The sequence below is a fragment of the Oncorhynchus keta genome, chromosome 34, assembly GCF_023373465.1.
Source record: "Oncorhynchus keta strain PuntledgeMale-10-30-2019 chromosome 34, Oket_V2, whole genome shotgun sequence".
In the NCBI taxonomy this organism is placed as follows: Eukaryota; Metazoa; Chordata; class Actinopteri; order Salmoniformes; family Salmonidae; genus Oncorhynchus; species Oncorhynchus keta.
Window position 1 is genome coordinate 40,579,660 of NC_068454.1, and position 18,198 is coordinate 40,597,857.

General features: G+C 43.1%; 1 protein-coding gene across 3 annotated transcripts in view; it reads right to left on the reverse strand.

Moving 5' to 3' along the window:
- The window catches only part of LOC118367133 (polypeptide N-acetylgalactosaminyltransferase 13-like), a 55,435-nt gene that overhangs the window by 11,867 nt on the left and 25,370 nt on the right, over positions 1-18,198 (reverse strand). For 2 of the 3 annotated variants that reach the window (XM_035750211.2, XM_035750209.2), the window contains 9 exons: positions 14,225-14,391; positions 13,655-13,862; positions 11,834-12,004; positions 9,040-9,157; positions 8,758-8,938; positions 5,066-5,205; positions 3,852-3,950; positions 2,907-3,041; positions 748-962 (listed from right to left, as the gene is read on the reverse strand). In XM_035750211.2, coding sequence (XP_035606104.1) covers positions 777-962; positions 2,907-3,041; positions 3,852-3,950; positions 5,066-5,205; positions 8,758-8,938; positions 9,040-9,157; positions 11,834-12,004; positions 13,655-13,862; positions 14,225-14,391 — 1,405 coding nt within the window. In that variant the 3' untranslated portion in view covers positions 748-776. The remainder of the gene's footprint in view (positions 1-747; positions 963-2,906; positions 3,042-3,851; positions 3,951-5,065; positions 5,206-8,757; positions 8,939-9,039; positions 9,158-11,833; positions 12,005-13,654; positions 13,863-14,224; positions 14,392-18,198) is intronic. The other variant, XM_035750210.2, reaches the window with a different exon arrangement.

The following is an 18,198-nucleotide window of genomic DNA, read 5'->3' on the forward strand; positions in this document are numbered from 1 at the left end:
CGAGGCCAGCGCCATGAAAGAGGGATCACTTCAAAAGAACTTGTAAACAAAGGCGAGCCCATTTCAATCTGCCCATCAAATAGCTCGGTAATCAGCTACATTTATTATTTTTTTTAAACGACCATGTCTCCTCGGCTCTCATTTAATGAGCACCACCGTATGAGGGGCCACAGCCAATGATTTTTGTTGTATCGAAATAAAATATGAACGTACTGTAGGAAAATAAATGTCAAATGAGATCTAATTTGGTGCAGAAGAAGGCTGGATAAAGGTCTTTGCAGATAGCGCCATGTATACAGCACCTTATGTGTCTCTGTGCTCCTGTCATTAAGCATTCATATCAAAAGGTCAGTGGTAAATGCTACTAAATGCCCTTGAAACTGCTTTGCATGGCACACTTTGACTAACGAACAGAAACGTTCCCGAATCCCAGCCGGCTCAAGCTCCAAGAAGAACATGTCAAGGCTGAGGCAAAGGAAATGAAAAACAAACCTTCTGTGAGGTCAAACGCTGCTTACTAAAGCAACGTGACAGCCTATTCCACCACATAGTCGCACGACTCCAGCTCTACAGACTAGACACTACACACCAGACTAGACGACTACACACTAGCCAACTACACCAGTAATGGCTGGTGAGCAGAGATATAGCAGGACGGGCTAATTTTATTGGCACACTAGACCACTCTATGCACTAGACTACTACACACTAAGACCTCCCTACTAGGTCTGGTAGTACAATACTGACCTGCGGTGACCCATGCAGGAAGACAGCCCCTACAGAAAGTAATCAGTGGGGCTGTAGTACAGCTTCCTAAACACCTCCAGCCGGGTGAAGTTCCTCAGGACCCAGGCTTGCAAGGGGCTACTATTACAGTACTCCACCGTGGGGCCCCAAGTGCCATCCTCCAGCCTGCTGATGGTCAGACACGACTGGGTGATGATGTGGAGGAACGTGTGCTTCTGCGGATGGACATCCAGGATGGAGGATGGACATGTCATGGACAGACAAGAGGAGATGGGAGTAAGTGAGAATCGCTAGGACCGAGCCAGTACTCAGGCCAGGCAGGACCAACAAGATCCATCGACAGTACTGTATACTTCATTTCCAAAATAACTATTCCATACAACCTATCTAACGGAGGACAAAGGTTACAGTTGGACCATGTTGGAGTGTCGCTCAGAACGGAACCAACTTTGCGTGCAATCAGACAATCTTCAACCAGATTCCCTAGTTTGATATTTTCGAGACTTGTGGTGCGGTGGGACTGATATTCCACAGTCCTAAAAGATGAGCAGGGAGGGATTGAGAATAGAGGTGAGTGAGTAAGAGAGATGGCTCTGACCAGTGCTTGAATTGGTCCGGTACACACTGTTACTAAGTACCGGCACGTCAAATGTTCTACTGCTTTGAGTACAGGCTTTAAAATATCGCAGCGTTTCTGCACCTTAATATAAACGAGTACCCAAAGTGAGGGCCGACACCTCTTTCAGTCCACAGGCTCTGATCACCTGGAATATGGCGAATGTAAAAGTCAGGTATTTCTCTCTGCTTGAAAATGATGACCAGATGAAAATGGTTAAATGGTACGGGCTGGGATCAGCAGTATCGCCTATCACACCGTTGCTAAACAATAATCAGGCCATTGAGACCCCACCGCCATATATGTCAGGGGCATTTCTCAATGCATGAATTATTCATGTTTCATATTATATATATATATATATAACTAAAGTTTAAAAAAGCAAAAATAGCTGGATCTAGGGTTGGACAGGAATAGATGGGGGGCTTTTCAAAGTCGACAGTGACATGAGAGATCTTAATCACTGACAGGTGACATCGTACTCAAGCAGGCAGAACATAGGAATGTGTCCGTCCCAGTGGAAGAAATATATTGATAATAATTGTTAATATCAACAAAATGCCCTATTGTTGGTGCAGTGATAGTACGCTGTGCCTGTTTCAAAGTCTGCTGTGCATCAAAAATAGCACTAGAATTAGCATAGATGATTTGCATGCTAGATATATAGGACTATATTATTCAGCCCTGGACCATTGAAATGAAAACCAATCTGTTGGAACATCATGAGCCATTCAGTAGTGTCTAACATTACTGTCATGTTGTTGCAAAATTCCAGTAACTTTCCCCAAAATTCCCAAGAATTCCAGGAATCTTCCTCCCAGGATTTCTGGAAAGCCACGGAATTTTGGGAAAGTTTACGGAATTTTGCAACTATGCCCGAGTCAACGAAGTGCAGTGTGGGACTCACATTCCATTAGGCGCGTAACTGGAGAGTGGAGTCTGATCAGTCCCCTGCTCTGGCTAACAGGTCACATTCCCCAGAGCATTAACATGAACACTCCTACTGACTACTGACACAACGTCACACAGGACTTCACGGACTAACAGATAAACACTGGCCTTACAACCACTAAGCACAAGGTACTACTACCTACCAAACACATGACTTATACACACTTGTCTACATCAACTAGATGACAACATTCACGAGAACCAGGTCAGCAAGCTTACCTCGAAATCATATTCCCACTTGCCAACATACTACATGAGAGGAGAACATTTTTAATAAATGGGGAATATTATGGACTGCAATGTGCACAGGGCAACAGAATTAAGGCGATTGTCCAGGAGTTGAACAGAAGCCCAACTCCTGACATGTAGCACCATCTGGTGGCTCAAAACAATCATAACATTTTTTGTTGTTGACAAAATCCTTTTTCTGATGCATTAGCACAGGTGTGCCATTATACATATGACATCTCTTCCAATGTAATAATAGTGAATAAATGACTCCGGACAATCAGGCAAAAGCATCATAATCCCAGTTTTACAACCCTCCCGTCACGACTCACGCAGTATTATACAGGGGGAGTCTTGGTCTTACCTCTGCGTCATACACAAACATCTGATTCCCCTTCATTTGATGACACTTCAGCATGACCACAGGGCCATGGGGGCGAGACACGTCCAGACACAGGTCATCTGTCCGGATCTCCTTATCAGCCGTGTACGAGAACACCTGGCAGAGAAAACGAGACGGTCATACACCTAGTAGTATCTCTCCGAAGCACTGTTCGCACAGGATTAGTATTACTATAGAACGTCGGTTATGTAATTATTACCTCAGCACGCCATGTGGTGATTTATTTTTTTCCTCGTTCACAATTGACCGTTATGACGGAAGCCTGGAGGCTCTTCTAGGCGTGGAGATTTTTCAAATGTCTAGGGATAGCCTAATATTGGCCGAAAGGCCTTCAGCTTGGAGAACATCTAAATAATAATGCATATCAAGAAGAACCATGAACTGTAACCTATGCAGACATTTGATTTACCTGACGGATCGTCCGCTTCGTCTTTTAAAAGAGAGGTATCACACTAGGAAAGTTGATATGTGGCAAAACAGATCATTCGCCTGTAGGCTACGTGCATAGCACTTTGTTTTAAACATCAATTTGTTCCCCATGTTCTTAACCAAACTGGGATGCGGCACCTGTTAAAACTCTGTAATATCCCTCAAAACACAGTGATGACGATTTGCACGGGATAAGTATTATCAGAGAACCTGGGAGTTTGCCCGGAAACAGTAGGCTTTTAGGGCGGGGATAATAACCTTCCTGCCAATAAGACATGACTGACATGGCCAATTTGGAAGGGACAAATTCTGGTAACTTCCCACAATTCTGAGATTTTTCCTGCTAATTCCCTCCGGATTCAGTGTATCTTCCAAATGGGATGTCTGGAAAACCTAGGAATTTAGGTCCATAGCTCTCTCCTCTGGGAAAGGTCCATGGGTCCATAGCTCTCGGTCTTCTTTCTGCAGTCTCCTTACCTGATTCCCACCCATGCCATGGCAGTTGAAGAAGCCAACCTTCTCGTTCTCCTTTCTGCCCATGTTGTCCACACACTGGTTTGTTTCAACATTTCTGATCTAGGGGTAGAAAGGAGTATAAAAACATTGGATTCATAATGACCATCCACCCTGGCATATTTACAGCTAACAAAAGCCCCCGTTTATAACGGAAGAAGAAATGGCGTATCCTCTCATCAAACACTGGCACTTCATTTCCAGGTGTCAAAATTAAAAGCACCGGTGTCTTTTCTCTGTGGCCCAGATGTCATAATCTAATTAAATATTTACTGTTCAATAAAACAAGCAATCTAAACTCATTGCCTATATTTCAATAGTGATGTAAGTCATAATTAAGGACCTTGCTTAGCATCGCAAATGGCTACATAAATCAGATCTGTGGTGATCTAAGTATTCCCACAAATCCACACCCCAAATGATTATTTAATGAGCCATCTAATATCTAAGTAATATACTCCTAGAGCCTAGGCTATGCGCTAGGTGTTGTATAACCTGCTTACTATGCAGGAATGGTATTGTTCCTAATTAAATGATATAAAAGCTAATGACTGGGGATGTTAAAAGTGGGATGTGTGCTATGGAGTAAGTCAATCAAGGAGCAGATGGCGGGACGGTAGGAGAGGGGAAGGGACGACTCAGACTGCTGCTGCTGTTCCGTGGCCATAGACAGCTTTTACTGCAGTACATTGGATGCAGGCTGTAAAATCCTCAAGCCTCAGCAGAATTCAACTTGGGGATTACAACCTCAGCTCTCCAAACTCCCAACCGGTCACATTATTTGACATGCTCTCTATCAATCGTGGCCTTTCTTTTTATTGGCATACTGTATGTTATCAAGACCATTCCCCTCTTTGCCTGGTGCTAACCTGTTCGCTAGAATGTTGTTCGCCAACTCTATCCCGTGCTTGGGGTTGAAACCACAACTAAACAAACGCATTAGGTTATTTATCGTCCAGTTTCAATGTTTGGAACATCCAGGTCTTCTGACCCACTTTAAAGAGAAGTAGGACTACAGTCTTATGATATCAAACGGATGACCTGCACTGCAAATGACACCCTATTCCCTATGGGCCCATGTTAAAAGTAGTACACCGTGTAGGGAATAGGGTGCCATTATGGATTTCTCCAGGGTCATGAGAGGTGTATTGGGCTGCAGTATCTGAAAGACTTCATACTTCACCAAGTGAGTAGTATCTCCGGGGGATCTGAGAGTCGGGGTAGATGTTCTCCAGGTACCAGGAGAAGGGTTTGCACTGCAGAGCTTCACGCAGGGCCTTACGAGAGGACACGTCTCCATAGTCTACCCGGGCCACACCTGCAACACAAACCAAGACCACGGAGCCATGTGTATCGAGCATGTCAGACTGGTAGTGCTGATCTAGGACCAGTTTAGACTTTTAGATTATAATGAATGGACAGAGGGGACCTGATCTGTGCTAACATCGGTTTTATTTTCAGCATAACCATTGTTGAGAGAAGAGCCCGCATTCAATTTAAAAAAAAAATCCTAAATGTTATTTTGGGTTAAAAAAAACACTCCAGGCCACACTTGAACATCTAAAAATACACTGAACAAAAATAGAAATGCAACATGTAAAGTCCCATGTTTCATGAGGTGAAATAAAAGATCCCAGAAATGTTCCATACGCAGAAAAAGCTTATTTCTCTCAAAATTTGTGCACAAATTTGTTTACATTAGTGAGCATTTCTCATTTGCCAAAATAATCCATCCACTTGACAGGTGTGGCATTTGAAGAAGACGATTAAACAGCATGATCATTACACAGGTGCACCTTGTGCTGGGGTCAATAAGAGGCCACTGTACAGTTTTTTGTCACACAACACAATGCCACAGATGTCTCAAGTTTTGCAATTGGCATGCTGACTGCAGGAGTGTCCACCAGAGCTGTTGCTAGAGAATTTAATGTTCATTTCTCTACCATAAGCCGCCTCCAATGTCGTTTTACAGAATTTGGCAGTATGTCCAACCGGCCTCACAACCGCAAACCACGTGTAACCACACCAGCCCAGGATCTCCACATCCGGCTTCTTGACCTGCGGGATCATCTGAGACCAGCCACCCGGACAGCTGATGAAACTGAGAAGTAATAAAGCCCTTTCATGGGGAAAACCTCAGTCTGATTGGCTGCCATAGATTAGGACCTAATTGATTTATTTCAATTGACTGATTTCCTTATACGAACTGTAACTCAGTAAAATAGCATTTTGCATGTATATTTCTTGTTCAGAATAGATAGAAATGATGTAGAAATGATAATGGACCTATATATTTATTTTCAAATAACTGTCCCTTTTCTGTCCCACAAGCAAAAAAAAAAACATTTGCCCACTCCTGATAAAGGGAATAGAGTGCCATTTGGGATATGCACTAACAGTGGAGCTGCCCTGACCTGATCATCCCCTGTTATATCCTGGAAGAGCAGACACTCAATGCCGACCGGATACTGCGAGTATGCTTTTTCAGGAATCACTTAGGGTACTGAGCCCCCATTGACTCCTCAGAAGACAGACTAAAGAGCATTCTGGAAACCTGGAAAGGGTCCCTTTCATGCAAAATGTAACTAGATATTGGCAAGGTACTGCATAAATCTAATCTCATAACTTGGCTCCAACATTACTTGGATACCCAGCTGCCAATCTCTTGCCATTCGTATTGCATCGCTAGGCTGTGGGGACAACATTGTCTGAGCTTCCCATGAGATCATAAACAGCAACAGTCTCCCTTGAATACGTCAACGCAATTTCCCGGAAATCTCCAGTCGAACATCTTGAAGGATACTTAGTACAGCACTATTCCAATGAATAAAAGATCAAAGTGTGGAGACATGCAGTTGAACATAACACAATGCCCTGCCTTGTTTGGCACGTCAAGAGCAGCGTAGGAACTCACCGGAAGACGAATGAATGCAACGAACAGTAGAGCGAAGACATATTGTACTTGAGACTCAATGAGACCAGGAGGAGAAGCAACGTGAGCCAGAGTAGGAAGGTCAAATATAGCTAGATACAGTACTGGAAGCTACAATCTACCCCGCAATATGAAAGCTGACCCCCCTAAATAAAAAATATGAAAAACAAACAAAAATATCAAATGAATATACATATAATTCTTTAACAAGATATGGTACAGGTTGCTTCCCTTTCCAACCATTTTGCTACGTATCCTCTAGTTCCAGAGCTCAAGGCATTCAGTACAGTACAAAGGAGAAATGACCCTGGCCTGAAAAACATACAGTAATGAGGAATTGGCTGTGAAAATAAATAAATATATATACTCCTCTAAGACAAGCGAAAGGTGTTATGGTGCCTGAAATGCATAGTATTGGTATAGGAGGCTACACTAACCAATATAGGTCAATACTATGTATTCTATGCATGTAAGCAGAATAATAACAGTCACGAGGTGAATGCAAAACGACAGGAGATGCCTATTTTCAGAACCCACATTACATGCCACTTATAGACGGGTGGCGCGCGCATTGATGTGGCCGGAAGGCGGATGTTGTTATGATTCTGAAGGGTCAAATAGCTCGCAACAATGATACGAAGCTGCCATATGGGGAATTGTAGTGGGCTCGTTCCAGCTCGTTGTATATTGTTATTGATACCTTGTCTTGTTTTGACTGATGTCATGTTTATGCTAATATGGCTCAAATTCTCTAGCTAGCTAACTAACAACTGTGACAATGCATATGAGACAACAATCGCTCACTGTGCACCTGTATTTATTTTTTCAATAAACATTTAGAGACAAAACATAGCCCAGCTATAACATTTGGTTCCTTGGAAGTTGAGGGAACGTACTGTACGTTTCAGTTTCCCATTGGTTCTGGGAACTAAGACATGCGTTTCCTGACGAGCAAAACTGAACGTTTTTGAATTGTTCTGAGAACAGAGGTGAACATTTCATCTGCTCTGGGAATGATGAATTTTTAGATTGCAGGGAGGATCAATTTTTTTGATTACTACGGTTCCCTGAAAGTTTTCCTGTGAGGTTTAATTAACATTATAAGACGGGATATTAAAGGTTATTTGAAGGTATTGAAATAACGTTCTGAGAACATGTTTCGGTAAGACTTATAATAACACCGCTAGCTTAAGTTAACTGTGAACTCCAAGCACAGATAGGACACATGGAACTTCATTGGCTTTAGGCATTAACAATCATCCAAACACATTTCTTTTTCATTGTGACATGACGTCATTGAACTGGGCATCCTGCACAATTCCCAGAACGTTGTGGGAAGGTTATATGCAAAACAACCATAGGACAAGCACGCTCTCACCAAGCTCTAAGATACATATGGTTCTCAGAACGTTATGTGCTAGCTGGGAGTTTACATGTCAACAATCTGAGCCAACCCAGTCTGTTTTGCCCCTTCGTTGCTGACGCATCGGTTTCGTGGGTAAAAAAAACAACCAGTCTATACCCAACATGACGGCGAGAGGCTGATTTCACACTTAAAGTACATGCTCGGAGCGCAGCGATTTACCAGACCATATGCATTGCCACTCCATCAAACCTGGCTTTAACTACTATTTGAAATATATTACATGGCTTTAGTTTGCTTTAGTCTGCCTGGAGTGCCAGGTGGGCGGGGTTTTACATTTTCCAATAATTCTATTGGTTCCATTGCGCCAGGGAACTCCCCACTGAGCACACACTGGTTGAATCCACATTGTTTCCAACATGGAATAGACGTTGAATTGACGTCTGTGCCCAGTGGGTCCATCAATCCCAGTTTAAGTATTTTAAATGATCTGGGTTCAAATGGGTATTTGATCCCAGGTTTGCATTCCCACCCGCTGAGAGACAACAGGTTCAAACGGAAGCGTGGTAGCGTACCTGGTGATATGATGTAGAAGAAGTCTTTGAAGCCGTCCATCCACACCTCGGCCAATCGCCTGTTGTTCTTGTTGATGACTTGGCCAGTGCCCCCAGGGAAGCTGTATGGGGTGGCCTTCCGGAACACATGACCCACGTGGGAACATGTTATAATCTCCAGCGAGCCGCCACACTGCCAGATCTGCACATACAAGTGGTCACACACACACGTGGTCACACAGACACACCCACACAATCATTGTCATAATAACCCGGCAGAGCCCTCTATTCTTAACCACTCACCCTGAAAGACATCTCCAAGTTCTCTCCGCCCCAAATGTCCATCCCTGGATCGTACGTGCCAATTTCATCAAAATATGTCCGGTCAATAGAGAATAACCCTCCAGCCATAGTAGGGGTTCTACAAGAGAAAAACAATGGAGAGTGGATAAAGAAACACATTTTACAAGAGACACCTATCTTACAAAGTGAGAAACGGATCCGCTTACAAATAATCAATAACATACAGTAATATTGCCGAACAATATTGCTCGATGGACAGGATGCCCAGCTGGTCACGGGGGCACCTCAGCCACTCTCAAGGTACTAAACGATATCATAACCGCCATCGATAAAAAGACAGTACTGTGCAGCCGTCTTCATCGACCTGGCCACGGCTTTCGACTCTGTCAATCACCGTATTCTTATCGGCAGACTCAACAGCCTTGGTTTCTCAAATGACTGCCTCGCCTGGTTCACCAACTACTTCTCAGATAAGAGTTCAGTGTGTCAAATTTGAGGGCACGTGGTCCGGACCTCTGGCAGTCTCTATGGGGGTACCACAGGGTTCAATTCTCGGGCAAACTCTTTTCTCTGTATATATCAACAATGTCGCTCTTGCTGTGGGTGATTCCTTGATCCACCTCTACGCAGACGGCACCATTCTGTATACATCTGGCCCTTCTTTGGACACTGTGTTAACAAACCTCCAAACGAGCTTCAATGCCATACAACACTCCTTCCGTGGCCTCCAACTGCTTTTAAACGCTAGTAAAATGAAATGCATGCTTTTCAACAGATCGCTGCCCGCTGCCAGCACTAGCAAAACTACTTTGGATGGTTCTGACTTAGAATATGTGGACAACTACAAATACCTAGTTGTCTGCTAGACTGTAAACTCTCCTTCCAGACTCACATTAAGCATCTCTAATCCAAAATTAAATCTAGAATCGGCTTCCGATTTCGCAACAAAGCATCCTTCACTCACGCTGCCAAACATACCCTCGTAAAACTGACCATCCTACCAATCCTCGACTTTGGCGATGTCATTTACAAAATAGCCTCCCACCCTCTACTCAGCAAACTGGATGCAGTCTATCACAGTACCATCTGTTTTGTCACCAAAGCCCCATACACCACTGCGACCTGTATGCTCTTGTCGGCTGGCCCTCGCTACATATTCGTCGCCAGACCCACTGGCTCCAGGTCATCTATAAGTCTTTGCTAGCTAAAGCTTCACCTTATCTCAGCTCACAGATCACCATAACAACACCCACCCGTAGCACGCGCTCCAGCAGGTATATCTCACTGGTCATCCCCAAAGCCAACACCTCGTTTGGCCGCCTTTCCTCCCAGTTCTCTGCTGCCAATGACTGGAATGCATTGCAAAAATCGCTGAAGTTGGAGGCGTATATCTCCCTCACTAACTTTAAGCATCAGCTATCAGAGCAGCTTACCGATCGCTGCAGCTGTACACAGCCCATCTGTAAATAGCCCATCCAACTACCTACCTCATCCCCATATTGTTTTTATTTACTTTCTCTGCTCTTTTGCACACCAGTATTTCTACTTGCATATCATCATCTGCATCATCTGCTGCATCATCTGTCACTCCAGTGTTAATCTGCTAAATTGTAATTACTTCGCTGCTATGGCCTATTTATTGCCTTACATCCTTACGCCATTTGCACACACTGTATATAGACTTGTTCTATTGTGTAATTGACTGTATGTGTGTTTATTCCATGTGTAACTCTGTGTTGTTGTTTGTGTCACACTCCTTTGCTTTATCTTGGTCAGGTCGCAGTTGTAAATGAGAACTTGTTCTCAACTGGCCTACCTGGTTAAATAAAGGCTAAATTAAAAAAATAAAATGTGTGGGGGCTTTGGAAATAAGACAGCAAGACATGATTAATTGCCGAGCTCTCCATCAAACAAATGGGCACTTTGGACACTACCATTTCACACACAAAAAAACCTGACCTAGACTGACAATCTCAATGCAAAATGACTATTTCATTGTTTGATCCACTCTCTGCCGTTTTCATTCTGCTAAAAAGAAGCAAACAGACACCGCTAGGGGCTTGGAGATGACAATCTTCTTTTAAGACAATGAAAATCAGATTTATGAAGCATTGAGGGACACCATCATAATACCATGTTGTCGCTCTGTCCAATAAAATATAATTGATGGAGAGGTGTGTCCATATTTTTGCAGCACCAGGCTCCACTGATCTATTTGTTCTTGTATTCCAAAATGAAACTAGCTACACCGTGAAACTACAACTCCTGTATCAAATAACAACAACAAAAAAAACATATTAAAAAAAACATTGACCTCGCAGCTAAGTCAGTATTTCTCAGCAATGCAATCTATCTCCAAATGATGCAGCTCTGACAGCTATCGGAGAAGAGAGCTTCTAAAGAAATCCACACCCATGATGTCAGCTCTGCGGCTTCCCAGCACTACAAACAACCTACTCTCACCTGAAATGATAACGCTAGAGAGCGAATATTTGTTGTCTTTACGAGTCTTTTCAGTAAACTGGTCATTAATGTCACTATCCTCCACTACATTTTTTTTATCGTTCCCCTCTAATCAGGGACTGATTTAGACCTGGGACACCAGGTGCGTGCAATTAGTTGTCAGGTAGACCAGTAGGGTCCGGACCTCATAGGGTAAGAGTCGAGCACCCCTGCTTTATTAGTGCCCTACTTTTACAAAAGTAGGGCACTACAAAGGGAATAGGGTGCCAAATAAACTAATTTCAACTCGGGCAACAGATAAAGGCATATATAGTATGTGTCCTGTGCGTACCTGAGTGGTAATGTCCTGTCCCCTTTGCGCCTGTCCATTTCTCTCTGAGGCACGGGGTACCAACGGAAATTCAGCTTCCAGTTGAATCCTCCGTAGGTCATGTCTGAGCCTGCCATGTACTCAAACGTCTCGTCGCTGATCACATCGATTATAGGACATACCACAGATCTCCTAAACAACCGAAGAGGAAGATAAGGCATTCATTTGACAAGAAATACATTGACAGCCTAAACAACCACGGAGAAATCGAAAGCATTCATTTTACAGGAAATAGTGAAAGAAAGCCCTCGATGAATTACATGTGGAATCAACTTCAGAAAGTTACTTTGTAGGACTGGTCTCTTCAATTTATTCACTTTCTTCCCTTAAACCCCAAAACTTTGTGTCATTTCCATTAAAAATATTCCACGCCTGGTTATATTAAACTGCTTGGCTGGCAGAGCCAACAGCATTAATTCATCCACAAAATAAATAATAAATCATTTACAAAGCTAATGGTGCCATAACTGTTCATTCTTCAGGTGAGCGCCGAGACAAATAGCTAACTGCTGACCATGCATTTCTACAGCGGTGGCATTATCCCCAGCTTCATTATGAGTTTATTTCAATATTAGTAAATCATCGGCTGGTCCATACTCATTATAAACATATCCATTAGGAGAACAACACTGACCGGAGGTAACATATTGCTTCAGTGGGAAGCTACTTACAGTCAAAGGAAATGGAATATATGCATGTTGATTATGTTGACAATGACAATACAGTATGGATGTGTGGCCTCAGACGGTTTGCTTCAGTAGGAGTTTTACAGTAAAGCTGAAGGTAACCTTTAAGGCTTGCGTCTCAAATGGCACCCTATTCCCTAGTGCACTACTTTCGACCCGGGCCCATAGGGTACACTACTTTTGGTCAAAAGTAGTGTACTAGGTAGGGAAATAGGGTGTCAAAAGTAGTGTACTAGGTAGGGAAATAGGGTGTCAAAAGTAGTGTACTAGGTAGGGAAATAGGGTGCCACTTGGGACTCACACAGCCTCTAGGTGCTTAAGGGAATTCATTCAACGCTTCCCCTTCACTCAGCACCCACTTCACTTCCTGGTCTAAATCGAATCAGTGTTTGTGCACTTTTATGCTCCGGCACCTACTTTTACACGTCAATAAACGTGCAGGGTTGTAAAAGTGTAATGGCTCCATAATATAATCTCCTCGGTAATACTAAACTAATTTCTGCCTGGCACCTGAGGCAAAATGGGTGGATGTCTGACACCAGATAAGAGAGATAAGAGGGGAGGGGGGGGCAAATACATTTTCAGTCCATTTACACTTTCTCCCTTACATGTAGAAGGAACCCTTCACCCACCGAACAAGCGAGTGCAATCCTGAAACAGGATTAGAATAACCACACCATTACTTCATTAATATAACCACGATTCCAAATAATAGGATTTAAACCCTGCTGTCACTTACAAATAGCCACCAACAACTGACTCAGTGCAATCACATTCTACTGTATCTCCCACGGTATAAAGAAGCGACAGACAGCGTTGTGACAAAACAAGCTGCCACTCAGCTATGGGGCACACAGCTGTCACGGACATTGGTGTCGTTGCCTGCTATAAAGTCGAGCTAGTGTCTACCATTAACGTCAGATCAGTTTTCAGACGACACAGAAGACAAGCGGAAGGCTAATGAGTTAGCATCTCACTGAGGCAGCAGGAAGAGAACAGAGCAGAGATGATTTGCTTTCGAGCCTCAGCAACCCCATGTCTATCCATTGCCGTGTGTTCCATTTACATTGAGCGTGGTGATGGTGAAGCTCCTTACCGGTCCTCTTTGATCCTGGCCAGCAGAGGCTCCAGCCAGCCCACTGTGCATTCACAGTGGGCGTCCAGGAAGGTGATGACCTGTCCCCGTGTGGCAGCTGCCCCTCTTAGCCTGGCCCGGATCAGCCCCGTTCGCTGCTCCATCCGCAGGACCCGCACGGGAACCTCCAGGGTACGAGCATAGTTCTCCAGCTTCTTTCCCAAGAAGTCTGACAGAAGAGGACACATCGGAGAAGACATGTTTCAAACGCCCGAAATAACTTAATTGTTTGGTGTTTTTCCCGCGTTCATTCACAGGTATGAAGGCAAGTGCCGATTTTCTTTCAAATGTGGTATATTATTATCCTTTAATACAAAGAACGTTACAGACATGTTTCAAACTCCCATAGAACTTCATTGTGCAGTGTTGTTTTCCCTATTCATTCACAATTATCAAGGGCCGATTGTCTTTCAAACTTTGCATCGATACTATCACACAATACTAAGAACTGCATGTATTAATCCCAGAGTGACCCATTAAACTCAGTGAAGCTAGTTAGTTGATGGTTCAGGCTGGACCCAGCTACAGTACCTCTCTCACTGGCGTCGTCCACCAGCAGGATCTCCTGCAGCAGGTGCCGTGGCGAGCGGTTGATGACACTGTGGACAGTGCGGAGCAGGGTGCTCCACGCCTCGTTGTGGAACACGATCACTATGCTGGTGTCGGGGAGGTCGTCCGCGTACACCTTCGTCTTGCAACTGATGGACGGACAACGAGAGCTCTGGTTAAGAGGTCAAATAGGCTGCTACTCCTGATGCGTGTCTACAGTAGAGTGCTATCAACAGTGAGCATAGTTGTGTGACATGCTTGTGAATGTAAAATATGTGTGGCTGAAATTTACCTCAGAGCGTTGTAACAAAATGAACTGCTTTCAAACAAATCCAAAGTTGACAAGACTTAGTATATGCTGCGCCAGTGTTTCCCCCAGGATTCTTTTCAGCAGTGGTGGCAAGGGTGCATCGCTTCTAGATGTTAGCACAATGATATGCTATCTTTTCCCATAGATTCCCAGTTGTTAATTCAATGACTATCCATTTAAAAGCTCATCTCAGCAGAAATTACATGAATATAGCACCTCAGAGAGTGCTGCCCGATATACATAGACTTGAAATCACTGTCCACTTTAATATTTGGAACACTAGTCACTTTAATCATGTTTACATATTTTGCACTACTCACCTCATATGTATATACTGTATTCTATTCTATATCTCCATGTATTCTAGTCCATGCCGCTCCGACATTGCTCGTCCAAATATTTATAAACTCTTAATTCCATTCCTTTACTTAAAATGTATGTGCATTGTTGTGAAAGCATTTCGCTACACCTGCAATAACGTCTGCTAAACATGTGTATGTGACCAATCAAATGTGATTTGATTTGAACACTGTGCTGTGCTAAATGGCATGCTGCTCCGCACACACAGGCTGTGTCCCAAATGGCACCTTATTCCTTATACAGACCACTACTTCTGACCAGGGCTCACATACACTGCCTTCAGGAAGCATTCACACCCCTTCACTTTCCCCACATGTTGCAGTGTTACAGCCTGAATTTAAAACAGATTACACTGACATACACATAATAGCCCATAATGTCAAAGTGGAATTATCTTTATTGAATTGCTTACTAATGAATTAAAAAGGAAAAGCTGAAATATCTTGTGTCGATAAGTATTCAACCCCTTTTGTCATGGCAAGTCTAAGTAAGTTCAGGAGTAAAAAATGTGCTCAACAAGTCACATAATAAGTTGCATGGACTCACTCTGTGTGCAATAATAAAAGTTTAACATTACTTTTTGAATGACTGCCTCATCTCTCTACAACACACATGCAATTATCTGTAAGGTCCCTCAGTCGAGCAGTGAATTTCAAACACAGATTCAACCACAAAGACCAGGGAGATTTTCCAAAGCCTCGTAAAGAAGGGCTCCCATTGGTAGATGGGTAGAAAGAAGGAAGGAAACCGCTCTGGGATTCCACCATGAGGCCAATGGTGACTTTAAAACTCCTACAGAGTTGAATGGCTGTGATAGGAGATAACTGAGGATGGATCAACAACATTGTAGTTACTCCACAATACTAACCTAATTGACAGAAGGAAAATAAGGAAGCCTGTACAGAATAAAATATATTCCTAAACTTGCATCCTGTCTGCAACAAGCCATTAATGTAATATTGCAAAACATGTAGTCACTTTTTTGTCTTGAGTACAAAGTGTTATATTTGGGGCAAATCCAATATATTACTGAGAACCACTCCATATTTTCGAGCATAGTGGTGGCTGAATCATGAATTTAAAAAAAAACACAGGCAAAATCCTAAATGAAAACCTGGTTCAGTCTGCCTTCCACCAGACACTGGGAGATGAATTCACCTTTCAGCAGGACAAAACATAAAATACAAGGCTACACTGGAGTGGCCTAGTTACAGTTTTGACTTAAATCTACTTGAAAATCTATGGCAAGACCTCAATTGGTTGTCCAGCAAAGATCAACAACCAATTTGACAGAGCTTGAAGAATAATGGGAAAATCTTGTACAATGCAGATGTGGAAAGCTCTTAGAGACTTACCCAGAAAGACTCACAGCTGTAATCGCTGACAAAGATGCTTAAAATTAGATATTTCTGTATTTCATTTTCCCACAAAAAAAAACACAAAAAAAAATGTAATAACACGTTTTCACTTTGTCATGATTGGGGTTTTGTTTTGTAGGCTGTGTTTCTGGCTGTAACACAACAACATGTGGACAAAGTCAAGGGATATGAATACTTTACGAAGGCACTGTAGGGAATAGGGTGCCATTTGGGATGCAGTCACACACCCCCAGAGATACAGACCAAAGGCAGGGCAAGCCTGTCATATAGTGTAGATTGTAATGTTAAATAAAGTATGAGGAGGGTGCATTAAAGATAGAGAGGAGGCAGCCGGGTTGGAAGTGGGAGGTGACAGGCGATTGGAGCGGACAGTAGGTTTATCCCATTCACCCCTCGACGGGTGACAGGACAGACTGACAGAATGGGAGCACCAGGGTAGCTGGCTACTAGCCACTGAGCGATCATCTTATTTCTTTCAACCACTGCCTATTACACCCCATGACAATAACCCTCTCTCTCACAGTCTTGCAAAGCCAAGCTGAGTTCTTTAATAACGTTCCAAGGTGTACTGGCGAGTTTGAGGAAGATTTTGAGATGCAATTAGTACGATTCTGCAGCTTGGCACTCTCTTGGGGTGAAATAAAATCAACAGACCACAGACCTAGATCTATGGCTCTTTCGCTCTCCATTTTGTACAAATTCTTCATTATAAACTGGGTGGTTACAACCCTGAATGCCGATTGGCTGATATCCGTTGTATATCAAACCGTATACTACGGGTATGACAAAACATGTATTTTTACTGCTCTAATTGCGTTGGTAACCAGTTTACATTAGCAATAAGGCACCTCGGGGGTTTGTGGTATATGGCCAATATACCACGGCTAATTGCTGTTCTTACGCACGACACAAAGCGGAGTGCCTGGATACAGCCCTTATATATTGGCCATATACCACAAACCCCTGAGGTGCCGTATTGCTTAAATATACGATAGGACTAGTTCATTAAAGTGGAATTCATGATTCGCTAAATCTACAAGAATTAAACTTAGCACAATCCTTGTACATGTGTGGAATGGAGTGCGTGCAGTGTTCACATATATTGAAAATGTTCCTTTTTTTGTGTGATAACTTTTCATATAAAATGTTATAGCAATGTAAACCCCATGGGGGGACAGTTGATTTTCGAGGTGGTGGGTAATATATAAACAATATAGACAATGTTCACAGTATTGGAATATGCTTACATTCCCTGCATCGTTTTTTAAATATTGTTGTATTGACAATGTTCCTATTTTCAATACCACAAAGAGCACATTCTAAAGAACAGTGGACAAAGAATGTCCTGTAGGAACACAGAAACACGAAATCACTGGGCTGTCTCCCGGAGAGAAGACACTGTCTCTCGATCAGCTGCTCAAGATAAATGTGGATCATATTTCACCCAAATTGCTCTTTGGGTTTTCATTATCCAGCTCTAGTAGGTCTTGGGCGACAGTAAACAAAGCCCTTCTCCCATTCAGACTGTCACGGCTGAAGTAAACACACGAAGACTGTGATGGATACCACACGGGCAAATAATCTCTTTGAGTCTAATGTTCTTCAATTAGAGCAGTAGTGTCTGGTAGCACTTTGAAATGGGATGACGGCCTTGTAATCGCCGGAACGGAATAACCGGAATGGTATGAAAAACATCAAACACGCGGTTTCCATGAGTTAGATGCTGCTCCATTTATTCCATTCCAGTCATTACTATGAGTCCTCGTCCCCTCACCAGCCACCACTGAATTAGAGTATGTTACATCATGGAATGAACCCTGAGGAGTCCGAGGACTTAAAAAGGGGGGGTGAGGCGCAGTGTGAAACGTGTAAAAATCTCCTTTCATTCTGCCCCAACGGGTCGTCTT